Source organism: Miniopterus natalensis, chromosome 17 (assembly GCF_054644295.1).
Source record: "Miniopterus natalensis isolate mMinNat1 chromosome 17, mMinNat1.hap1, whole genome shotgun sequence".
Taxonomy (NCBI): Eukaryota; Metazoa; Chordata; class Mammalia; order Chiroptera; family Miniopteridae; genus Miniopterus; species Miniopterus natalensis.
In genome coordinates, this window is record NC_142097.1 from 11,167,485 (window position 1) to 11,194,105 (window position 26,621).

Genomic DNA, 26,621 nt, shown 5'->3' on the forward strand with positions numbered 1-26,621 from the left:
CTAATATATTTTGACTAATTCCTTGATACCTCTGTATGGATATTTTAAAATTCATCTAGGGAGAAGATATGACTTTGGGCGATGGGCACATAGAACAATATATGGATCTTGTAACATAGAAACACACACCTGAAACCTATATGTTCATATTAACCGTTGTCACCGTTAAAGTTACTGTTGTAACTTTAATAAAGTGTTAAAAAAAAAAAACCCACATAAAATAAAATAAAGTTTGTCTTCCTTTCTAAACTGGCTGCTCCTCCAGTATTCCCAACCTTGGTGGTACCACTATTCATCTAATTACCTTTCCTCAAAAAAAGGGAGATCCGGCACCATCTTTGACTCTTCCTTATTCCTTATATGTATATCCAGTCACACACCAAATCTTACAGAATTTGTCCTCTTAAATATTTTTCCAGCATGTGTCCTCTTCATTCACCACTACTGTTGCCATAGTTAGAGTCAGTCACCTTTACCTTGATGACTGCATTAACATTCTAACTGATCTCCCTATGTCTAGGCATACTACTTTCTAGTTCAGCCACCAAATGGCCACTAGTATGCATCTACTTGAAATGGTAGTCTGACAATGGACTTTGCACTCCTTGGCATAAAAAGCATTCCTTAACTCTCTGTTTTCTAAAAGATAAAGTCCCACAGCTGCCCATTCCCCCTTGAGAATCACCTTCCACAGTTAACACTTTTACTGATGGATTATAGTCCTCAGATTTGCTATGGTACAAAAATGCACTGGCCTAGGCAAAGGGCCTATTCAATATTAGCTCCTGGTTTCTTACTACCTGAACAGAGGCCAGTCCTATTCTCCCATCGTTTGGACTTGACTTCTGTGACCTGGACAGCTAAATTCCTAGGGCCATTGCACCAGTTAGGAATAGGTTTGGCTTTATAAATAAAAAACCCGTAATGGCTCAAGTGAGGCAAAGCTTATTTCTTTCTTAAATAAAATAAGTCCAGAGGTTGGCATTCCAGGGCTGCTATGGCAGCTCCATGGGGTCATCAGGGACCCAGGTTCTTTTCAGCTCTGGTCCTGTCATAGGGTATGCCAGCGTACTCACGGTTCAAGATGGCACTCTACCATCTCATACCCCAGGCACAGCATGAAAGAAGAGGGTAAAGAAATGCATCTTCTCACCCTAAAGGAGACTTCCCATAACTCCTATGTTCTTTCATTTGTATCTTACTGTCCTGTTGGCTAGAAGGTCACGTGGCAATACCTAGCTGCAAAGAAGTCTGAGAATTTCTTTTTTTCAAATTATAAGATAAAGTTTATTTGGAGAGTTACAGAGGTAGTAAAAATGAGTCATAGAAGAAATGGGCTAAGGAAACAAGTTATAGAGGCAAAAGGGTCCTTGGAACTTAGGAAAGTAACTTGAATAGAAGATTTGAGTGGGTGCACTCTGGAGAGAGAAGGAGAGAGGGGGGAGGGAACAGAGAATTTATTTCTTTAGGCTTATTGCTACACAAAATGAATTCATTATTCTGTTGCTGATGATGTAGGGAAGAATGGATATTGGGATAGACAACTAAAAATCTTTGCCACAACCTTTTAGAAGTTGAAAAAATATATATATAGGCTTTAGATCTGTAAAAATACTAAGAAAATTCTATAAAGGGGCCAATTACAAAATTAGTATATAAAAATCAACAGCATTGCTATATATAAAAATAATAACCAGTTAGAAAATATGTGAAAAACATACTAAAAGAAAATTCATACAGAGACATGGTGTATATAAAACTATCAGGATAAGTTAGGAAATTCTGCAAAAATATACTAAAATTTACTTAGAAAAATACAAAAATAGGAAATATGTGAAAAAGAAGACTAACGATAGAGGATTTTCTCTAACATATTAAAAATTTTAATAAAGCTATAGTAGGTTGAACAATTTGTTATGAGAGAGGGAATAGACAGATTAATAGAACTGAATAGAGTCTGGAAATTGGCCCAGAAATTAACCCAAATATATGTCCCTTTAGGCTGTGACATAGATGACATCTCAAATCAGCAGGGAAAAGAAAAGTAGTTATTTATACAATTTACTAACCTGGGGAAAAGTAAGCTAGAACCTTACGTCATCCAAATATAAGGGAGTTAAGGATAGTTACTTCTGTGCTAGTTATAGCTAAGTCATTTTAACCTCTCTTAAAAATTTTTCATTCTCACCTGAGGAGATTTTTTCCATTGCTTTTCAGAGAGAATGGAAGGGGGGAGAGAGAGAGAGAAAGAACATTGATGTGAGAGAGACACATCGATTGGTTGCCTCTCACACGTGCCCCAGGGATCAAGCCTGCAACCGAGGTATATACCCTTGGCTGGAATCAAACCTGGGACCCTTCAGTCCGCAGGCCAATGCTCTAACCACTGAGCAAAACCAGCTAGGGCTTATATTAAGCTTTTGAATGGGTACATACACAATCCTGTGTTCTGGAGAGCTGGTGAGTACCACAGGACTGGGCTCAGAAAAGTTCCTCTTGTTCCTCATTTTTTGGTTACTTTTTCTATAAATCCAAAGTTGTTTGTGTTAATCATTTTTTGCCCCTTCTCTCAGCCTTTTCCATATACCGTGTATTAATATGGCTACCATTTTTTGTAAATGTTTTTCTTACCAAACCTCAGGTTCTGCTCCAACTCACTCTAAATATGGATTTTTTTAATCAGCATCTCCTTACCATCTACTTCCTGTTTCTCTCCTTAACTCTCTTCCTCTGATAATATCTCTCACTGTTTGCAGTCAGTATATGCTCTTTGTTTAGTATGTCCACCATAATTCTAAATATCTTCTCTTCAACAGCATTCTGTAATTTTCACTAAGACTGTTTTTGGGTGCTGTCAGAGCAATGTCAAAGGTCCATACTCTTCTCGCATTAGCTTCATTTAGATGTGATATAGCGACTTCACATGCTTACTCTCTCTCATTTCAGATTGTGAGATGGGGAGTGAGAACAAGGAGATAATTCCCAAGGAAGAAATTTCTGAAGAATCTGAGCCACATGGAGCAGTATTAGAAAAACTTCCAAAGGTAGTTTACGAGAGTCATGAGTTTGGAGCAGCATGTGAACAAGACTTGTTGGAGGGGCATTCAGGAGGGTCCACAGACGAGATTATGGAGCAGATGTCTCCTCAGGAGAGAGACTTTGCATCAGGGTTGATTATCTTTAAGAAATCACCCTCAAGTGAAACAGACCAGGAGAATGAGAATGAAAGAGTCTGCAATCCCAGCCCAAACCTGATTACACATCAGGGAGATATCACAGCAGAGGCAGTTAGTACATTTGCTACCCCTGGCCAAAACTTCATAGAGAATTTGGAACCTAACAGAACACAGAGAAGTTGTGTGGGAGAAAAGCCTCATACATGTAAAGAATGTGGGAAAGCCTTTAATCAGAATTCACATCTTATCCAGCATATGAGAGTTCATAGTGGAGAGAAACCTTTTGAATGCAAAGAATGTGGAAAAACATTTGGAACTAACTCAAGCCTCCGCAGACACTTGAGAATTCATGCTGGAGAGAAACCTTTTGCTTGTAATGAATGTGGAAAAGCCTTCATTCAGAGTTCACATCTCATCCACCATCATAGAATTCATACTGGAGAGAGACCATACAAATGTGAAGAATGTGGTAAAGCCTTTAGTCAGAATTCAGCCCTTATTCTACACCAGAGAATCCACACTGGAGAGAAACCATACGAATGTAATGAATGTGGGAAGACCTTTAGGGTTAGCTCGCAGCTTATTCAGCATCAGAGGATTCATACTGAAGAAAGATATCATGAGTGCAGTGAATGTGGCAAAGCCTTCAAGCATAGCTCAGGCCTTATTAGACACCAGAAAATTCATACTGGGGAAAAACCATATCTGTGTAACGAATGTGGAAAAGGCTTTGGTCAGAGTTCTGAGCTTATCCGGCATCAGAGAATTCATACAGGGGACAAACCATATGAATGTAATGAATGTGGAAAAACTTTTGGCCAGAACTCAGAGATTATTAGACATATTAGAATTCATACTGGTGAGAAGCCCTATGTATGTAAGGAATGTGGGAAGGCCTTTAGGGGGAACTCAGAACTACTTAGACATGAGAGAATTCACACTGGAGAGAAACCCTATGAATGCTTTGAGTGTGGAAAGGCTTTTAGGCGGACCTCCCACCTTATCGTCCACCAGAGAATTCATACCGGAGAGAAACCTCATCAGTGTAATGAATGTGCAAGAACTTTCTGGGATAACTCTGAGCTTCTTCTCCACCAGAAAATTCACATTGGAGAGAAACCTTATGAATGTAATGAGTGTGAGAAAACATTCAGCCAACATTCTCAACTTATCATACATCAGAGAATTCACACCGGAGAGAAGCCTTACGAGTGCCAAGAATGTCAGAAGACCTTTAGTCGGAGCTCTCACCTCCTCCGACATCAAAGTGTTCATTGCATGGAATGATTTGCAAAATAGGAACGTTTTCTGTGGGAAAGCTGAATTCAGACTTAATTCATAACCTACACCCCAAGTTCTCAGATCAAATGAATGGACAGAACCTCTGTCCTACTAGTTTTAATTTAAACAGTTGGTCAAATAGAATGAGGCACTTTTAAGAATTATTCACTGAGAAGTTTCAATGTACTGAGTTAAATCATAAAAGGTGTTTCAGGCCTTAATAATCCTCTGTCCCTTTTTCTGTCCCTTCCTCCTAGTGTGTCACTTTCCATTAGGGTCTACATACCAGCCATCTAGCCTAAATTGTTACTCTTTAGGAAAACCGGAGGAATGTGATCCACCACTTCCTGAGAATGAGAGTCAACTCATTGGACATTGTCCCCTAAAATGTTGGAAAGTTGTGGTCTAGAAGACACACTTAATTCTCTTGTCCAACGTTTAGCACTGGAATAATTTATAAGGTTTTATTAGCTTCAAAATCTTTCAAACATGCTATCAAGTTCCCATAGAAGATGGCAGCACTAATGAAATGGAAATCTTTGGGTCATTTCATATCTCCTGCTGGAAGAGGGTTCCATGATGGAGGAAATGGACAGGCAATTTATAGAATCATAAGTAAAGGTCCTTAGGATCCAGAAGGGCTGATGAGCAAGGCCAGGGGATGATAAACGTGAGGCCAGACTACTCAGCATGGGCAAAGCGGCTGTTTAGCAGCTATTTCACACTTTGGGCTGCTCGGACTGTCTGCTCTCAAGAACTCTGCTGCATTCACTTTTGGCCCTGGCTATTGCTGCTGCTGACAGATCTGTGTCAGGAGGTAGCAGAGAGGACTGCAGCTTCACTATCACTAGGCACCTGGCTGCAGTGATGAGCCAGTTCACCTGATTGAGCAGGGTCTCCTTGCCAAAGCACTTAATGCTCTCATGATCTGAAGACCCCACTGAACTGATAGGCCAGGATGTGATGGCCTCCTCTCAGTTTGCCCTTGGCCTTGGAATTCTCTTTCTTCAGCATCTCTACATGAGTTTTGTGTGTTCTCCTTTGTGTTTTTTCTTCTTTGAGGAAACGCGTCCTCAATTTTTCATGTGTCCATGTTTCTGAGACAGTGGGTGGGAGGGGGAATTGCACTAATGGGGATTCAGCAGGCTGAGGGCCTGGTTTTAGAGCTAGACCTTGAATAAGGCACTTCACCTGCTGGTCCCTAATTTTTTCATCTGTAAAATGAGGGGAGTTGAACTAAATGATCTCTGAAGTTTCAACCAACCCAATAGTTCTTTGATTCTTTTTAAAATCTAACTTTATATATCTTAAGTGTTCTATTTAAAATTTTTTTTTATTACACTCATACTAATCACTAGTATTTATTGAGTGTTTACTCTGTGCCAGGCACAGTGCCAAACAGTTTACACTTATATTTTCACAGCATATCTATGATCTAGGTACTCTTTTTAAAAACAGCTTTGTTGAGTATACTTTGTACAGTATACAGGTGAATTTTATGTATACTTTGTTGAGTATACATAAAATTCACAACAAAGTATACGTAAAATTCACCTGTCTTAAATGAATGCTTTTTAGTTGATTTACAGTTGCACAGCCATCGATGTGGGTACTTCTATCCCAATTTAAAAGATGAGGGTCAGCCTGGCCGGCATGGCTCAGTGTTTGAGCATCGACCTAGGATCCAGGAGATTGCGGCTTGATTCCTGGTCAGGGCACGTGCCCAGGTTGTGGGCTCTATCCCCAGTAGGGGCCACGCAGAAGGCAGCTTATCACTGACTCTGTTGTCATCGATGTTTCTATCTCTCTCCCTCTTCCTCTCTGAAACCAGTAAAGACATATTTTTAAAAAGGGGGGGAGCTGGAGCGATGTTAAGTAACTTGCCCATGATCACACAGCTAGTAAGAGCCAAAACTCCAATCCTCGTCTGTGCTCTTAACCACTGTGCTGTGCTGTGGCTAGGTAGATTCATTACTGCCTTATTTGAAATCATTTGCACATTTTATACTATTCTACATGGATTTGAATATAATGGATTTACATCATGTGCTTGGGAAAATAACTGATCACAGCCAAAACCCAAGTGGGTTTATTCTATACCCCAATATATGACCTCCTGGGTTCATGCCCTTGGCTTGAGAAAAGGGCTGTACAAATAAACAGTTGATTTCACAGTTTTCACATCCTTTCAGGTACTACCCCTAGCCCTCAAACTCTTAGCAGAAGTTCTTTGACTTACCTCTTTCTGTAGGGTGATGACAAGTGCAGTGCTATCTCAAGCTCAAACTGAATTATACCCAGACCATATCTTCTTCACATGAAACCGCATGACACCTAGCCCTTTAACTTCTGACGTCTGTGTTTGCCTCTTTTCACACTCACCCCTTACCAGTCCTTGATTTAGATCCTGGCATTGCAAGCTACCCCCAAAGAATCCCCTCACACAAACACATCTATGAGTAATATGGACTTTCCAAAGATGCTGTTGTGTAAGAGAGAAGTGGGTTCACATCCTATCAGACATTTTGTTCTCAGAAGTCCTTTGGCCAAACTGCCACTGAAGTTTTTCCTCCTCAGGGCTCAGTCACCTTAGCTCCTTAGCACCCCCCCCCATTCAATCCCTGTCCCAGCTCAATTACCATCTTAAACCCACTGCTCAGCAAAAGAAAAGATTCTTCAGTTAATCCACTCATTGGGATATTTATTAGAAGGCAATTTAGTGACCAACTTGTTTGTACTTGAGCATATTCATAAGGGAGGTAGGTCTCACATTTCATTTCAAGAAGAATCTTCCAACCAGAGGTATTCTGGTGAATGAAATTATTTCCACCTTGTTACATACACTGTACACACAACCCGTAACTTCATTCCCTGCCTTGTCCACCTTACGCTGTTACCTCCAGAAGATTTTTCTCTCCTTGTTTGTCTCCCTCCCTCTCGATTTACTTGGAAGTCAAAATCTGCCATAATTTGGGCTGGTAGTCACTATTTTGTGCAAGTAGGATTCTGTTGAAGAAGAGAAAAATATGAATTTTCTTAATTTTAGATCCATTAAAAAGCCCAGGTCTCTCAATCACAAAGGCCTGCCTAAATACCCAGAAGTGCCTGTCAGAATTTTTGCAGCTATGTTCATGTATGTTTTCCCCCTCTAATCAAACAGTTTTACTGATACGCTAACTTTGGATAAGTATTTTTTTTTACAATTTTACTGATTTGGTACTTTTCAAATGTTTATTATTCCAAAGTACATTGTTTCATTATGGTCTTAATATGATTTTGTATACCAGCCCCTATCCTGTGTCACCCAACCTCTTGTGCTCTGTTAGCGTCTGGTTTTGCATAAGCTGTTTACTCCGCCCTTGATCTCTGCTCTGCTTGTGGGATCCTTTGTCTTTCATAATGGGACAAGTGTTACCTGTGTGTGTGTGTGTGGTTTTTCATGACTGACAATGTAAGATTCTGATCATTTGGAGGGCACAGTTTTTTAAAAATCACCTTATTACTGAGATTTCTGGGCTGGTGTTTATTATTGTTGTTATTGGCTAAGACCCATTTTTTAAAAATATGTTTTAAGTGCCTCCTGGTCTGAGACAGGCCCCTAAGGTTGTTAGGTCAGGGATTCTTGAAACTCTGGGTAAGCTCTGCCTATAAAATGTGCACGTGGTTTCAGAGAATTCATGGACCATCTGAAACCCGTCCTTGAACCCCTGTAGTCCTTCACAAGTTCCTAAAAGCAAAGTTTTATCTTAAACGAACAAAAATGACCAAGTCACCCGCAAAACCTTCCCCTCGCTACATCCATCAGCTTTTGGGCGACCTGCTTGGGTGAGACCCTGAAAGTGGACGGGAGCTGGGACCTCTGGTAAAATCCAGGGGACTGGGGCGAGGAGGACTCTGGTGAGCCCGAGGGAGGGAGCCTCAGTAACGGGCGGGTGCACATTCATCAGCCACTCGCTGAGCAGCTGCTACGCGACAGGGCCTGCCCGGCGCGGGCCGAGCGCTGAGGCTGGTGGCTCTTGAGCAATCTGGCAGCGGTCGGCGCCGCGGAGCCCGAGAAGGCTCGGCTCTCCGGTCCAGCAGGGGGTCGCCGCCTCTCCCCTGCCCTCGGGGCGGGGCAGGCTGCGCGGAAGGAGGGCGGGAGCACGTGAGGGCTGGGGAGCGGCGGCCAACCGGTCAGGCGGAGGTCCCTCCCCACCGCTCGGCCGCCCCTCGCGCGTCCAGTCTCCAGCCTGGGGCGTTGCGCGGGACTCGGCCGCAACTCCACTGTCTTGAGCAGCACTGCGGGCCAGAGCACTGATTCAGTCATTTTTTATTTACTTGTGTAACACGTTTTGCAGGCAGTGTTTTCACCTGGTGCGCTCAAGTTGGCCAGCACCCGCCAAATCTCCAAGGAGTCACCAAGTGCGCTCGGCCGCCCCTCAGCCTTCCGGACTAAGAGGTAGGAGCCCCACCCAGAGAGGGGCTGTGGCTGCTTTAGGAAGCCGGGAGCCCCCCACCCCCTTTTGTGTGCGACCTTGTATGGCCAGGAGCAGGACTTGAGGGCCAGGAGGCGGTGGGCCAGTTAGTCTGTGGTGCCTGCTCAAAATCCGAGAAGCCACCGCCCTGACACTCATCCAACCCAGAAGTATTTTCACTGTGCGAAGTTCCAGAGGTCCCCCTGAATCCACCTTTCCGGTCACTGAGGAAGCTCGTTACCCAGCGAGCCCCGTGCCCCCCTCCCCGCTGTCCTGGGTCCGGCAGAGACCGCCTCGTGCGGGGACAGGTGGCGCAGTGCCAGCCGCACGCGCACCGCCTCGGGCACGGGGCTGGCAGCACCTGCGCTAGGCCAGGGAGGGCCATCCTGCCGCCGGGAGGGCCTCAAGGCTGGGGCGAGGCCGGCGAGCGGGAGCCCAAGGGGTGGGACTGCTGGGCAGGGCCCTGGGGGCTGCGCAGACAGGTGGAGCCGGAAGGGCAGAGCCTGGGCGCGCGCGACCGCGGCGGCATCTCGACGCCAGGCGGCCCCCACTGGCCCCTTCGCTCAGCGCTTCCCCTGGAGCTGCGGCCGCTGTCCAGTCCTGGAACCAGCGCGCTGAAAGCTCGCGGCCTGCACCTCCCGCCCCGCAGCCTCCCAGGGTAACACTCGGAAAGCCCACCGGGTGGGGTCCTGCCCTCGTCCCAGCGGGGGGCACCTGTCCGTGTGGCTGAGGCGTGGCTCCTTCTACCTGGGGTCACTGAACCTGGAAAGACCAGAAAGACCCAGCCCCTCCCAGGAAGAGCTCAGTCTAACGCAGGGACAAGCGCTGTGATGGCTGCGGCCTGTGGGAGCCGTGCGAGCGCTTAACCCCCGCTGGGTGCTGCGGGCGAGGCGGGTGAGGGAGGCGCCTGGGGAAGTGGGCTCTGGAGGCACGGGTCTGGATTTGAACCCCCGTTTCTTCGCTCACTAGTTTTGGCTCCCTGGGCAAATTACTTTGCCTTCCTGTCCTTAGTGTCCTGTTTAGAAAACAGTAGCACTCACCAACTAAGACCAAGGCAAAGAATGCAAGAGAAAGTTGGAGTTGAGGCCTGGTCACGGTCCGCAGCACACAGGAACCCTAAGGAAAGCCTAGGTAGGAGGGAGGGGATTCCTGGCAGAGGGACTCGCTTGTGGAAAGGCCACAGGGTAAGGGGGCAGGGCCTGGGCAGATGGTTCAGAGGTAAATGCTGGATTTAGAAAGGTAAGCACTTTGCAGAAAGCCCTCCCCCAGCTAGGTCAGACTCCCCACTGCCTATCCCGCCTCTCCTTTTACTTTGGAGTCTTTTCCTTATGAGTCATTTTACTTATGAGTCTCACTGACCTCACCTCTGCTCCACCAGGGCAGAGACTGTTGTCCATTTCTGCTCACCCCTCTTTGTACCCCTCAGTGCCTGACACATTAGAAGCTCAATAAATATTTACTAAATGAGTGGACAGATGGGGCCAGAGCAGAACACGCGGTCACTTTAAGGACTGGGCTTCAGGCTCAGGTTAATGGGAAAGCACTGCAGAAGTTTAAGGATGGGTGGCACCATCAGATTTGTTCTAAAGAAAGGACATTCAGACTGCTCTGTAGAAAAATGGAAGCAGGAGACATATTAGGAGGCTGTGGTGATAACACAAGCAAGAGATGATGATGGTGGCCTCAAAGTAAGGGCATCAAAAAAGAAAAATGGACTAAGTCAGCAGGTTATTGGGAACATTCCCTTCCTCTGCTATACTCACATGCAATCTCCCCAAGGTGGCAGTAACAGTCTTGTTTCCTATGAAATATTTGTATGAAGAAACCTCTCAATCCACATTCCAGTCATACCTGTTCCTCAGAAAGATTTGATAATTCCTCAGCTTTGGTCCTGGAGTTTAGGCCTTTAGCTACTCAAGGTCTCACAAAGGCAAGCTTTTATCCGTTAGGCTCTTTTCTCAAAGTGCCAGTGCAGGCGGCTCCCTGACAGGTAGGTCTTATCCTGTGGAATTCAAGTTTACAAATTGGACATGAATACGTCGAATTCCATTAAAGTTTTGGGTGGATCTTTTCATAAATTGTTTACTTAACTGAAGAAGAACTCTCTTGTCCTCACTTAGCCTCCACTGGATTGTTGGCTCCTAGAAGAACTGTCTTTCTCTAGCCCTATCAAACTGTGGCCCTTGGCAGATATATTAGGCACTCAACAATTATTTCTTGCATTTCTTTTATTTCAACATTCACAGTTGAAAGCATTTCCATACTGTAACAAAAATTTCCCCCTTCTTTTATTTTTTTAAATTTTTTTATTTTTTTAAATATATCTTTATTGATTTCAGGGAGAGGAAATGAGAGGGAGAGAGAGACAGAAACATCAATGATGAGAAAGTCACTGATCGAGCCCGCAACCCAGGCATGTGCCCTGACCGGGAATCGAACCCCAATCGCCTGGATCCTAGGTCGACGCTCAACTGCTGAGCCATGCCCGGCCGGGCTCCCCCTTCTTTTAAAAGTCTGATGTATTCAATATAGTACAGCCTCTATCAGGGATAAAATGAAAAGGTTAGTTCCAATCTGAGGTCTTCAAGCAATAGATAATTTTTAAAAGCCCAAAGCAAATTATATATTTGCTCACAAAAGGGATAAAAAGACTAATGAAAATGTTAAGTAATTTGCTTTGGGCTGGAATTTTAATACCTAGGTCAGGTTATGTTATGTTATGCCAATCAGAAGCATGACTGGTGGTTATACTACATGTATTTGAATAACAAAAGGAACTAATTCCTTAATAAACACAGTTTGGTAAGCAGAAAAATTTAAAATACAGCACAGGAGAGTAAAAAAGGAGGGCCTGGTGTTTAGAAAGTTAGAAACCACTGCATGAAACTACCTTCAAGTCCCTTTCAATATCCTGCTTAGCCCTATAAACATCACTCTCACTGTACATACAGGTGAAGGACATAGAGATGGGTTTATTAGAATAAATTCCTAATTCATTTCTTTTACTAAATAAATAAATAAATGAATGAATGCAAGCTAAAATGTCCCAGCTAAAGGTTTTGATTGGTTAGAATCTGGGATAACTCAAAAATGTTAAGTATCTTTAATTTTTAATCCAATGTATCACTAGATTCCTTTTGCTTCCCAAATATATTTAAAGTTATTCTCATGTAAAAAGATTATTGGTTTATGTGCGGTCAGTAAAGGGCTTTAACATTTGCGCAGGTGACTGGGGTAAGCAGGCTTCTGTACCACCGTCCACAAGCTGGCAGCTTTCAGGGATGGTGCAAATGGTTTCTCCACATCAAGACATCCCACTGCTGTTCAGGATGCCCTTCTTGGGACACCACAGCCCCCAGTGCTTTGAACTTTAACAGGTCATATTCTTCATACCAGTCACAAGACAACACTGTATCATTATACATCTTATATTTTGCTTGTAAATACTTCTCTTGTTTTAAAATGATTAGAGCTCTAGATGACCTTCTATGTGGCAACAGTAAATTTCAGTTTTCTCGTTTAAACCTCACAATTACTCCACAAGGTGGATTATTTTATCACCATTTTATTAATAAGGGAAATAAATATCAGAGGGTTTACATAATTTGCTCCAGTCCTGAAGCCAGAATGTTGTACTGGGATTCAAACCAATGTCTGTGTGACAGACACCAGACTGTCTCCTAAAACAGTTAATCAAATTAAAGGTTTCTATCAGACTCTGGATTCCCCTGGGGATGCTCTGTCACCACCCACATTGCACTGAAATCCTTGCTTAAACAGCCCCAGGTGACTGGTGTTCTAAATATCTATGGGCAGGGTTTCTCAAGCATGGCACTACTGACACTTGGGCCAGATAATTCTTTGTTGGGGGTGGGGTGGGGCTATGTATTTTAAGGGTTTAGCAACATCCTTGGTCTTTAGTTGCCAATATTTTCTTCCCAGTTGTGACAGCCAAATGTCTCTGGACATTGCCAAATGTCCCCTGGAGGCAAAATCATCCCAACTGAGAACCACTGATCCCTTCCATGGTCTCACAAGCTTCTCTCACAATGCGTTTCAGTAGCTTTCTTCATATACAATCTGCCAGTAGTTCAGAGCACAAGAAATATTTGAGGACTGAGTTTGACTGCACAGATAGGCAGGGCCTAATTACCAAATTAGTTGGAAGCTTAAATGATGACCTCTCTTCAGAGTTCTTAGATTCCCCAATTCTCAAGTAAGCTGTGCCCAATTATAAAGTCCAGTTCAAGACAAAATCACTCTCCCTATAATCTCCTGACCTTCCATAGCAGATGCTTCTAATTCCCACCAACTCCTGTCACCTGAACACTCCACCCTGGCACTCAGTCTTACCCTAGTCCCCAAACCTGCTGTTCTCCTATCCCTTGCTCTTTCATTTCCTGATATGAACAGTAGTCATTATTGTTTCTCTGGGGAAACTCCTCAGCTCTTATGTCCCGGCCTTCAGTAATCCCGTTGTCAAGTCACTTCTATTTTTTGTTTCCTCTCAATTAGTGGTTCACTCTAGCATTTCACATATGCATACACATATTTTTATATAGAAGAAAAAAGGGAGTGTGTGTAAAACACATACCTAAAGGCCTGTCTCTTTCCAGAGAAAGATTTGATCACCCTAAAGTACTTAGAACAGATTTATACTTGCCACTGGACTAGGTAGTCAAAATTGAAATGGCTCCTTTCACGAAGAATTTAGTTCTGAGGCTGTTGCCGAAGTGATTTCTAATGATTTTAGTAACAACAGAAGTTGCCTAAAACATTCTCAAGTAATTATATCCTGGGGACCAAACTCTGGTGTCAATTCTGAGGCAGAAAAAAGGCTATTATGTCTAAGAGCTTTCCACCTGATTACACTTATATGTTTTCCATCCAGTAGGACTCTTTTTTCAAATGGTTTTCATTAATAAAAATCCTCTGTAGTGCAATGAGATGTGGTCTCCACCAGGCTTTTCCTACATTCATTAGGTTTCTGTTACCTATTAAAATAAATCCTATTTGAAGACTCTCTCACACTCCCCGATTCCTTTCCAGCATGAAGTTTCTGATGTTTAAGAAGAGCTGTGCGCCCACTGAAGGCCTTCCCACAGCTGCAACATTCAAAGGGTTTCTCTCCAGTGTGAAGTCTCTGGTGACTAATGTGTGAGTTCTGACTGAAGGCCTTCCCATATTTGAAGCACTCATAGGGTTTCTCTCCAGTATGAACACGATGGTGTTTAATAAGATCTGAGCTCCCCCTAAAAGATTTCCCACATTTATTGCGGACATAAGGTTTTTCTCCACTATGAATTCTATGATGTCTCATAAGGTCTGAGCTCTGATTGAAAGTTCTCCCACATTCTTTACATTCATATGGTTTCCCTCCCATATGAGTTAAATGATGAGTGATGAGGTCTAAGCTGCCTCGGAAAGTTCTACCACACTGATTACACTGATAAACTTTCTCTTCTTGGTGAATTCTATGCTCGTCTCTAAACAACTCATCCTTGCTGAATGTTGTCTTACCTTCTTCAAGTTTCTCTCCAGTATGAAGTCTCTGATGTTTGAGAAAAGCTGTGCGCCAGGTGAAGGGTTTTCCACATTCCCTACATCCATGGGGTTTCTCACCACTGTGGATTCTCTGATGTTGAATGAGGAGTGAACACTGCCGGAAGGCTTTCCCACATTCTTTGCACTGATAGGGTTTCTCTCCAGTATGAATTATCCAATGCCGAATTAGATCTGAACTTCCCCGGAAAGTTTTCCCACACTCAGTACATTCATAAGGTTTTTCTTCCCTATGAATTCTCTGTTGTTTGATAAGGTGCAAGCCAGAAGTGCAGGCTTTTTCACACCCAAGTTCCTTTCCAGTATGCAGGCTCTGGTGTTTAAGGAAAGCTGTGCGCCCACTGAAGGATTTCCCATATTCACAACATTCATGGGGTTTCTCCCCACTATGGAGTCTCTGGTGTTCAGTGAGGCATGAACGCTGCCAGAAGGCCTTTTCACATTCATTACACTTGAAGGGTTTCTCTCCAGTATGAATTCGCTGATGTATGACAAGGTGTGAACTTTGAAGGTTTGTCTACATTCATAATATTCATAGGGTTTCTCTCCTGTGTGAATTCTGTGATATATTATAAGATCTGAGCTTTGACTGAAGGCCTTCCCTCATGCATTACATATATATGGCTTCCCTCCACTATGAATTCTCTGGTGTAGGACAAGGTTTGAGCTTCCCCTGAAGGCCTTCCCACACTCTTTACATTCATAGGGATTCTCACCGCTGTGAATTCTCTTATGTCTAAGCAGATTAGAGCTCTGATCGAAGTCTTTCCCACATTTGCAACTTATATAAGGTTTCCTGTATGAATTCTCTGTATAATAAGATTTGAACTTTGATTAAAGTCTTTCCCACATTCATTACATACATATGATTTTTTTCTTGTATGAATTCTCTGATGTATAATCAGAGAATTATTAGTTAAAAGTTTTTCCACATTCCTTACATTCATAGGTTTTCTTGATATTATCACTTTTCTTATGCTCAGTTACTTCCGACTTCTGTTTGAAGCTCTGCCCACAGACCTCGTATCTGTGAGATCTTTCTCTGGCAGAAAGTATTTTCCCTCCTTCATTACGTCCATGGCCCCTTTCTTCTGCAATGGCTTTCTTGGGGATGAGATTCACTTCCTTGATACCTCTCTCCTGGGAAGGGGTCTGTCTCACTGCATCCTCTAAGGGGCTTACCCAGTGCCTCAATGACCTGTCCTCAGGCTCACTGGTTTCAACTAACCTACATTCTTGGGAGAACTGTCCTTGGGATTTTCTTGATACAGCCCTCGCTGAATCTTTTTCTTCAGAAATTTTAATCTTTGCCTTCCATTCCTTCATCTTGTTCCTGGTCTCAGAATCTGAAACGATAAGTAGGACATCCTATAATTCCCAAAATCACCTCTCTCTATGCTGGAAAGTTCAAGAGGCAGGAACAAAAAAGCTAGAGGACTCTTCACCACTGGGGCTGAGGTTCCAACCTTTTTAGAGAGGCTGTGGCTACCCAGGAACACACACCCTAATGGTAGAGAAGAAATTTGTGCAGTGCAGGCTGGAGCTGGTACGTGGGAGTGGTCTGTGGGGTGGTGGGAAAATTCACTGGAGGAAGAGGGCAGTCTGGAGCTGGTTCTCAGGAAGTGGCATATTTGATGGGGTAGAAACTTGCTGGGTCCAATGTTAATAAAAAAGCACAACAGCATCAGGAAGAGAAGTTACTTTTTTTAATTGTTTTTTTCAGAGACAGGAAGGGGGAGAGAGAAACATCGATGTGAGAGAGAAACATCAATCAGTTGTCTCCCAATGCACCATAACCAAGGCTCAAACCAGCAACCCAGGTATGCACCCTGAACGGGAATCGAACCGCCACATCTTGGTATACTGGACCATTCTCCAACCCATCAAGCCACACCAGCCAGGGCCCTTTCTTTTTCAGTGGCCTTGCATTTCCCTCCAGCATCCCTATTGGTAAACATCTACATCTTGTGCCAGCTGGTAAAGGAGAAATGGTTCGGATCCAGTAACACAAGCAAAGCAAAGCAGGGAAGATTTGGAGTTGAGACAAGAAATTAATGACTGGCACACTATGCTTCCCTCCCAACATACCGTGACAGGTAAACAAATTTGAAACTATGCCTCAGAATAAAAATGTTTAGCTGTCATTTTAATAGAAATCAATTCTCCCTTTCTCAGACTTGGCATTTTTCTTCCTGGTACTCTAGTGGAACTGCCTCCCTCTGTGTGGCTACTCTGTATCCTCCTGTGACTGGAAGCAGATACTCTCACTGTTTTTGAGTGTCTACATCATCAAATCCCTGACCTTTCCCAGTCACAAAACACATTTCTGAGCTCCTTATTTATTTATTTATTAATATATCTTTTTATTGATTTCAGAGAGAGGAAAGGAGAGGGAGAGAGACAGAAACGTCAATGATGAGAGTCATTGATCGAGCCCGCAACCCAGGCATGTGCGCTGACCGGGAACTGAACCCCAATCGCCTGGATCCTAGGTTGATGCTCAACCGCTGAGTCACGCCCGGCCGGGCATGAGCTCCTTTTTTAAAAAATATATCTTTATTGATTTCAGAGAGAGGAAAGGAGAGGGAGAGAGAGAGAAAATCAATGATGAGAGCGCCATTGATCAGCTGCCTCCTGCACGCCCCCGACTGGGGATCGAGCCCGCAACCCGGGCATGTGCCCTGACTGGGAATCGAACCCTGATCGCCTGGATCCCAGGTCGATGCTCAACTGCTGAGCCACGCCCGGCCGGGCTCTGAGCTCCTTGACAGAGCCATTTCACTTTGGCCCTGGCACTATAAACTCTCTAGTCATTTATCTTTTTGCAATGAGTAAGGGGCAACACAACATAGTGATTAAGAACACAGATTCTTAATGGCCTGTAGGGTCAACTGCCTGGGTTTGATTCCTGGCTCCATCACTTACTGACTATGTGACCTTAGGCAAATCACTGGGGTTCGCTGTGCCTCAGTTTCCTCACTCTAAAATGGAGATGATAATAATAGTCTTTATTTCACAGTTGTTATGAGAATATATATAAATATATGTAAAACATTTAGAACAATGCTTGGCATATAGAAAGCACTATGTTAGTGCCAGCTACTGTTATTATTGTTAATCTTTACCCTTTAAGCCTAAGAATTATCACTAAGTAAAGTGTCCCTAGCACAAACCTCCATATCCAGGCTGGATTTCATTTAAATAACATTCAAATAAAATACTGGAAAGAATTAGCTTTGCAATAATTTTCTCTTAAAGTGCTTTTTTTGGTTTGTTCAATATATATTGTTCAAAATTCAAAAACAGACTAAAAGATGGTAAAGGCATTTCTCAAAACCGACTGAAAACAATTAAGAAAATGACAAATGAGGTGAACTCCATCTTTAAAAAGAGGGCCATATATACAGACATCTCCCAAAGGATTATTTCTGAATGGCATACTCAGTGATCTGAGTGGAGAGACCTAGAGCATGGCGGGAAGGGGAGTCACAGAGAAAGGAAGGACTGTCCCTGTAGATATCTGGTTTAACATATCTGACACATCAGAGTGGTGGGGAGAAGCTGTGAAAGGAGGAACCATGCTGTCAGCTCATTTCTATGATCTCTCCCCTCGTTCCTAGCTAAGGAAGACTGACAGAGGGTAAGTAAGGCGAAGAGGAAGTAACCAGGGTGACGTTCAAGTTGTTTTGTGAAAAGCTTGTGACCTAAAGGGCTTTATCTTGTGCCATGTTGATCTCTTAGAAACCAAAACCTGGAGAGAGAGATGCCTGTAGATTAGATGAGGTGTTTGTGGCAGCAAATCTTCATGAAGGCTTTGAGGTGCCCCAGTTCAATTCCCTCCGCCTCTTCCCATAGTATTCTTTTTTAAAAAAATATATTTTTATTGATTTCAGAGAGAGGAAGGGAGAGGGAGAGAGAGATAGAAACATTAATGATGAGAGAGTCGTTGATCGGCTGCCTCCTGCATGTCTCCTGCTGGGGATCCAGCCCATAACCCAGGCATGTGCCCTGACTGGGAACTGAACCATGACCTCCTGGCTCATAGGTTGATGCTCAACCACTGAGCCACACTGACTGGGTCCCATAGTAATCTCTAATGGTGAGCCTGCTTCATTCTTTGCTGAGTAGCAATCATTAAGATAACTGTGTGTGCTTGAAAATAGGTGGTGGTGGTGGTTTTACGAAAGAAAGGAACATGCATAACAGAGGGATTAGGAGCATACATCTAAGAGGAATACCAGAGGAACTGAGAAGCATCAGCAGAGTTTCCATTATCTCAAAGAATTACAGACAAAATCACTCTTTAAATAAAAACTCAAAGAAGAGCTATAAGGCTTCAAAATAGATTATAGGTTATAAAACAATAAAAAGATTATAAAACGCCTGGTCAGTGTGGCTCAGCGGTTGAGCATAGACGTAGGATCCAGGAGAGTTGAAAGTATTACAGATGCTCCCCCCAACTGACCCCCTCCACACCGCATCTGCCCTACTCCCAGGCCTTCCCCATACTATTGTCTGTGTCCATGGGCTATGCATTTATGCATATAAGTTCTTTGGTTAATCTCTCCCCACCTGCCCACCTATCCCCACCTTCCTAGAGGAAGAGTCTTTTAAAATTACAAAAACTTTTTCGATAACATTTTTGTTGATTCTAAAAATACTACATGCTTATTACAGGAAAATAAAAAACAAAAAATAATAAGCACCAATAATCCCATGATCCTGCCTGACAAAGACAGCCACTGCCAATGTTTTGTTGTACTAAAAAATGGGATAGTATTACACAGGCCCGTTTTGTCTTCTTTGCCGTACTTTTGGTATTGGAACTGGATGGACCCTGAAACATTTCTCCTTTGTCAGCTGGCTTTGTCAATAGAGGGCGCTGAAGGAACACTGTAAGCCATGCAAAGAGAAAGGGCTTTCTCTTCCTGATACCTGTGAGCTGTTTTGTTTTTTGCTGGGGCCACCAACTCTACAGATGGGAGGCTTGATAGCTTGTGGTGGACGAGCTCTGGCCCACCCACACCCTCCAATGAGTTTTTCCACCACCCAGCGGGCCTTTCCTATGGACTACACCCTTCAGTGAAGTTCTCTGCCATTTGGCAGGCCATGCCCCTCAGACCAGCTCTGGCCTATGCCCTTTGACAAGTTTCTTCACCACCCGCAGGCTATGTGTCACTACGGCAGCCACGACCTCTTAAAAAATGTCGGAATCTCAGCTTTGGGCTGAGGACTGCTCTTTAAATTCTTGGTTCCTTCCTCGTGTGCTCTCCCTTAATCCGAGAAGCAAGGCTGCTTGCTGAATTATCCATGTCTGTATTCCTTGGAGTCCTCTTTAACTCTTGCAGCTAACTACTTTTTACTAGCTAAACATTCTTTATATTAAATGTCCCTCGTTTAAATTACTGGTTTTGTTTTTGTCTCTTCACTGGATCCTGATGGATGATGAATGCACAGTATAATATCATCTTAGATCTAGAACAAAGTGAAGATGATATATGCAAAGTACTAAGAGGGCTCGAAAGGGGAAACAATAAATTGTTTGGAGCAGTGATCAAAGGACTCCTCTCTATAAGAGTCATTGGGATCAATGGCATGGGCATGGCAAAGTACCCAGTCCTTAGTCCCATAAAGCTCTCTCTTCAGATGTAAGTGGCCACACTGCTCCAGTTTTCATCCAGCTCCATAGGAGTAATTTAAGGAAATCTTTCCCTCAGAGGATGTCTGAAGTAGAAGGGTACAGCATCTGATATAAAGGCTTGATCAGTGCTGAGTCCTCCTGCACAGTCCAGTCTAGCGGAACTCAGTTTCTGGCAAAAAGGCCTCAGTGTTCAAGTCATTCATTGATTTGTTTACCTAACACACATTAACAGAGCACCCACTATGTTCCAGACCTTGTACCAGGTATTGGGAACACAAAAACGAGCATTAGATATGGTCCCTGCTCTCCAGGAACTTACAGTTTAACACGGGAAACATATGTGTAAATGGATAACAACAAGATAGTGTGACCAGTGACCAACAGGTAAGCACTGTCCACTGTGGGAAAGCCTAGAATCAACAGAACACGGTAACCATGCCCCTGTGGGGGAAGAAAGAAGTCAAGAACGACTTTTCAGCTTTCTGACTTGAGCAGTGGGTGGGATATGGTGCTGTTTATGAAGAGAGAGGACAGGGGAGGAAGAGTAGGTTTCGAAGATGGGAAGAACAGGTCTGAAGATCTGCAGATAGGCTGAGTTTTGGCCATCTATTGGTCTAACAGGACTAGTATGACGAGACAGGGCAAGCATGAGGAAGGTCAAGGGGCTGTCATTTTCTAACACCACAGATCAGGCTAGCCATCCTCCAACAAACAGCTGAAGAATCTTGCCTCTAAGAGTCAATGCCACTGGGGATCCTTAATCCTCTAATTCCACTGAGCTTTTTAAAAGCTTTGGGGTTTTTTCAACCGAAACTCAGAGAACTTAGGGTATATGGGTTCTACGTTAGAGGATAGAGCCCTTACCCAGTGAGACCAGCTCTGCCTCCTCCTCTAGCATCTCCTCCTTGCAGAGATCCCCAAGTGCAGATCTGGTCCCCGGCATCGTTCTGTGATTCATTCATAGCCACATCCTGCAGCATCATGAATTCCTGAAACAGAAGTTCCTGCTCAATAACTGCCCAATAGAGAGCCAGTAGCAGATACTCCATACCCTCTCTTCTCTTTTTAAACCTCTATTACTTCCCACATTACCCTTGGTCTCAGTAGATAAATCTTGCCTCTCCCTTAAAAATGTGTTAGGCTGAGATCCAAGATGGCAGCAGAGTAGGTGGAAGCTACACTCACCCCCTCCCGGGACCAAACTGGAATTACAGCTAAAACACAGAACGATCCACCACCCGAAGACTAGATGAACCAAGGATTTACAGAAGAAGCCACATTGAGCCTGGTAGGAAGGGTCGAGACGCGAAAAGAACTGGCCCTGCTCCCAGGGCTGGCGGCTGAGATTCTGGAGGGGTAGGTTAGCTGCAAAGGTTCCCCCCAAGGAGCACGGGGGTCTCAATCCCACACTGGGATCCCCAGCCAAGAGCGCTAGAGCTGGGAAGAGGTACCCCGATAACATCTCGCAGATCTCTGGGTGCCTTGGGCCTTTTGCTGACCTGCCCCCAGAGTAGGGGATTTTAATGCCCTACTTACATCATTGGATAGAATTCCAGACAGAACATCAACAAGGAAACAGCAGCCTTAAATGACACACTAGATCAGAGCATTTCACCCCAAAATAGCAGAATATACATTCAAGTGCACATGGAACGTTTTCTACAACAGACCACATGTTAGGACACAAAGAAAATCTCAATAAATTTAAGAAGACTGAAATCATATCAAGCAACTTCTCTGACCATAATGGTATGAAACTAGAAATTAATCACAAGAGAAAAACTGAAAAAACTCACAAAGACATGGAGGCTAAATAACATGTTACTAAACAAATGAATGGGTTAGCAATGTGATCAAGGAAGAAATAAAAAGATACCTGGAAACAAATGAAAATGAGAACACAACAACCCCAAACCTATGGAACTCAGCGAAAGCAGTCCTAAAAAGGAAAATCATAGTATTACAGGCCTACAGGCAGAACTGTTGCTATTCTGGGTAGAAGGGGTGAAGGAAAAGAGCAGGCATTAAGGATGACATCCAAGTTTCTAACCTGAGCAACTGCCTAAGTTGGGTAGTTGGACTGAAAGAGTAGGGGTGAGGGAGAGGCAGTGGTATGTCAGACTTGACATACTTGTGGGTTATCCAGGAGGAAATACACAGGAAGCTGATGGATCAATGGGTCAGGAACCCAGGAGGGAAATCTAGAAATGGAGACAGATTTTGGAATCATCAGCAAACCAGCAGTGTCCTAATGCAGAAAAGTGACACCAGTGATTACAGCTTGGAGACAGCTTAGAGTCCTGAACAGAAAACAGGCTGTGGAAGCAAGCTGAACTCAGTTAAAATCCTGCCTTCTTAATCTCCCTCAACCCTCATTTCCCCAAATGTAAAACAGAAATACAAAAGTGTTATTGTAAATATTAAAAAAAAACACCCAATACACAGAAAGCCACACACTACAGTGTAACCTCTTAAGAATGTAAGTTCAGTGGGGAGAGGGGGGAGGTCTTTGTTTTGTTCAGTGTTGGAACAGTACCTGGGTGCCTAATAAAAAAATTGTTAGCTATATGAATAGTATGTTAGCTCCCTTCCCTCTTTGCCTTGAAAAATAATCCTTGAAATTCTTTTCTCCCTTGGCTTCCATAATGCATGATACTCCAACCACTCTACTTTTTTTTTTTTTTTTTTTTACTGTCTTTACCCTTCAGCTTTCTCCTATTACATGTTGGTGTTACTAAGGCTGAACTCCGAGTTCTCTCTTTCTACTATCTGTATCTCAATGGCCATATCACATCTGGCTTCAATGATCACCTTTGTCCAGAATGAATCATAAATTTAAAACTCTCGTTTAGTCTATATTCACACTGCATCTCCAGTCCAGTGTCTTACTGACAGTCATGAAGAATCTTGTATCAGGGAGACAATGAATTAGGGGGAATGAGGTATCTGGAAATTTTATACTGAGTCTTAAAGGAGTGAATTGCTACTCACCTCCTGCTAATAGCACCATGCAGGCATGTGGGCCCCATTGGGCCACATCTTCTGATTTTTCAAGAGATAACAGAAAATCCAGATTTTTGTGTGTAAGTGGATATTGAAGAATTTTCCTGATTTAAAGTTTTGGCCACTAATTCAAATTTAAAAAACAAACAGCATTAGCCATGAAAATGTATCTACCATCTGATCTGACCAGGGGCCATCGTTTTTCAATCTCTGACACACAAATACTTCCCACTATTGCAGGTCCACCTCAGTTAGTACCTTCTAACCATTTCAATACTTTCAGATTTATCCATTAGGTGATGCTAAACAACTATAAAGTCCCTGCCTAGAGAGGAGCCTGGAAGTCACACACACACCTGAAACAAGGTAATAAGTGCTTACGAATTAGACACTAAATAAGCTAAAAAAATAAAATAAAATAAAATAAAATAAATGAAAAGCTTAAAAGATGGAAGTAGGGAGGTGGCAATCCTGAAGGCTTCCCAAAAAAAATAACTTTTGAGGCTACTTCTAAAAGGATATGCAGGCCTTTCTAAAGAAGAGATCAGCCTAAATCCCTCCCCCCTCTGAACCTCAAAAGTGTGAATATTTTAGATCAAATATTAGAACATGTCTGAACCACAGAGTCCGTTCCTGTAGTTCAGTTTAGTCTCCCCAACGGGGCTGTCCGCTACCTCTGGAGCACAGAAACCAGATCTCGGAGGTTAAGTTACACCTACAAGCGCGACTGCCGCAGCTCCGGGCAAGGAATAGGGTCAGTTTAGGCCTGGGGGTTGACCTGGGGTCTGGGGAAGACGCAGCCTGCGAGACCCACAGGGGGAACTGGAACACACTAGAGTAGGGGGCGCAGCACCTGAGACCCAGAAAAGGGCCAGGGCATAGAAGGCCCAGCCCCACGCATCAAACACCTACAGCCCGGCCTGGAGGTCCCAGCCTCTCCCCACACGGAGAAAAGAGGGGTCCGCCTCCAGCCTGCGAAGATCTGCTCTCCACCCCACCTCCCGGTGGGACTCAGGCGCAGGGGCCCCCAGCTCTGCGAGCGCAGCGGGGTCTCACCTCCAGGCCACCCCCAGCCTCCGCTCCCCTGGGACCCGTCCACCGCGCAGCCCCTGCTCCCCCCTCGGGCGGACCAACACCTTGGGCCCCGCGCCCTCGCCAGCGGCCACTTCCGGCGTGCTCCCCAAGTAGGCGGTCGCCGGCCCCCCGCTGCTCCCACCAGCTCGCGCGCTCCCCTAGCCCGCCTCCCGCAGGCTCAGGCGTCTCCTCCGCGCAGACTCGGCCGAGGGGTCCCGCGCTGGGTCTCGCGGGAGCGGCCTCCAGAGGGTCCCGCACGCGCAGGTCGGTGCCCCCGCTGGCGCGCGCTACGTGCGCGAGGTTAGCACCGAGCTGTAGAGTCCTCCGGGGCTCCTAGACTTGCCCACGGCCGGCTTGGGCGGACCACCCCATCGGTTCATTTTACATTTTGTTCTGCCTTTTAAATCTCTTTCTTTCCCCCCTGCATTCCTCTGTGGTCTCATACGGAGATAAGCAAGTATATGGGAAGTCTGAAGTAAGAAAGTCAGACGTTAGCTGACCCACCACTTAGGAGCTGTGTGACTTTGGGCAAGTTACTTAACCTCTCTGAGTCCCATTTAATGGGTTGTCCTCCTTTTCCTCACTGATTTTAAGTGCTGTCTTTATCAGTAACTAAATTTACATATGTGCTTGGTTATGTATTTTGAGTATGTTTCTGTTCACTTACCTATTTATTTACTTATTGGGCTGACATTGGTTAATAAAATTATATAGGTTTCAGGTGTACAATTCTATAACACATCATCTGTATATTGTATTGTGTGTTCACCACCCCAAGTCAAGTCTCCTTCTGTCACCACTTATCCCTCCTTTACCCTCTTCTACCTCCCCAACCCCCTTCACACTTGGCTCTTGCAAGAGCCCAAACTAAGACATCTCTTGTTTGAACAGACAGCAATCTCATTTCCTGCAGAATTCTCCCATCCTCACTCTCACCCAGCTCACTCTCTTGTTGACTGTTGATTGGCCCAGGGTGGGAATGGCCCCAAACTGAGCTAGTTATACTTCATTCGCTCAGTTGATTGACCTAATGTGTTCACTTATCTGTCTCTTCTTTGATAGTAGAGTGTTATAATTCCTGTGAGCTTTTAAATATAGTATGTTTTAAAATCTGGTAGGACTAGACCTCTCTCCATTTACTCATATTTTTTTCAGAAAAATTGTAACGGTGAATGTTTTTATTTCTTATTTTACTTTAAAATAACAAAATAAAGGTTTCTTTTTTTTTTTAGTTTTAGTTTTGTTTTAAGAAACAAGATCTGCTTAAACCAGAAGAATGAAAATGGAGTTTCAGGGAAAGACAGTAGCTACATTTTTGTTGAGAAATATAAAGTTATGTTAAGAGTGGTTTATTTTGGCCCTGGCTGGGTAGCTCAGTTGGTTAGAGTGTCATCCCCATACATCAAGGTTGTGATCCCCGGTCAGGGCACATACAAGAAACAATCAATAATGAATGCATACGCCCAGCTAAACTTGGCTCAGTGGTTGAGCATTGACCTAGGATCCAGGCGATCAGGGTTCGATTCCTGGTCAGGGCACATGCCTGGGTTGCAGGCTGCAGCCAATCAATGACTCTCATCATTTATGTTTCTATCTCTCTCTCCCTCTCCTTTCCTCTCTCTGAAATCAATAAAGACATATTAAAAAAAAAAAAAAGATTTAGATTAAAAAAAATAATAATAGTGAATGCATAAATAAGTGGACAACAAATCCATGTTTCTCTCTCTCTCTCTCAAATAAATAAAAAAAAACTAAAAAGAAAAGAGTTGTTTATTTTGGCTTTTTAGTTGTTGGTGGTTTTTTTGTTGTTGTTTTTTAGAACACAGAACTTTTTTTTCTGATCTCTTCTGGGCTTAATATGCTGCCCTGTCAGAAAAGTGAATTCATTACATGAGTCATTTGTTCTATAAATATGCATGGAGTGCCCGCTCGCAGCCAGGCATTGGTGATGCAATGGGTGTTGAACAAAACCCAAGGTCCTTTAATGGGACTTGTGGAGGAGGTATTTAAACAATTCCATGAATAACTATGAAACAATAACTGGTGACTGATCTGTAGGAGAGCACACTAAGAGCTTCCGAGAGATTTGACCTACACAGGAGGGTCTGTGATGGCTTTCTGGAATCAGACTCTCCTTGAAGAGTTAGGCAGACAAAGGACAATGAAGTAGTAGAAACCCACTCACACTTGAGCATAGCTAGTCTCATGTAACAGGGAAGTTGGGGGTAGACTGGCTTCAGGCAAGGCCAGAATTCAGGGATCTAAACACGGTTGTCAGGACTCCTGTCTTTCTCTCTGTCTCTTAGTCTTGCTTTTCCCTGTGTTGACTTGACAGATATTTTTCCCCACATGGAGATATGTTTCAGTGCCCTGGATTACCAAAAAAGAGCATCTATAGGGCTCTGCTTGGTTCTGCCTGGATCCCATGTC

At 43.8% G+C, this 26,621-nt stretch overlaps 2 protein-coding genes across 2 annotated transcripts; one reads left to right on the forward strand and one right to left on the reverse strand.

Moving 5' to 3' along the window:
- The first annotated feature begins 2,939 nt into the window (after positions 1-2,939).
- On the forward strand, positions 2,940-4,681 carry ZFP3 (ZFP3 zinc finger protein). The gene has a single exon (XM_016200986.2). The coding sequence runs from the start codon at positions 2,955-2,957 to the stop codon at positions 4,461-4,463; it is 1,509 nt and encodes a 502-aa protein (XP_016056472.2). The 5' UTR covers positions 2,940-2,954; the 3' UTR covers positions 4,464-4,681.
- Positions 4,682-13,920: 9,239 nt separating this feature from the next.
- ZNF594 (zinc finger protein 594) lies at positions 13,921-15,814 on the reverse strand. The gene is given in 5 exon segments (XM_016200984.2): positions 13,921-13,949; positions 13,952-14,980; positions 14,983-15,267; positions 15,270-15,388; positions 15,390-15,814. Coding segments are annotated over 5 exon segments (1,872 nt in total). The 5' UTR covers positions 15,800-15,814.
- Between the last annotated feature and the right edge of the window lie 10,807 nt (positions 15,815-26,621).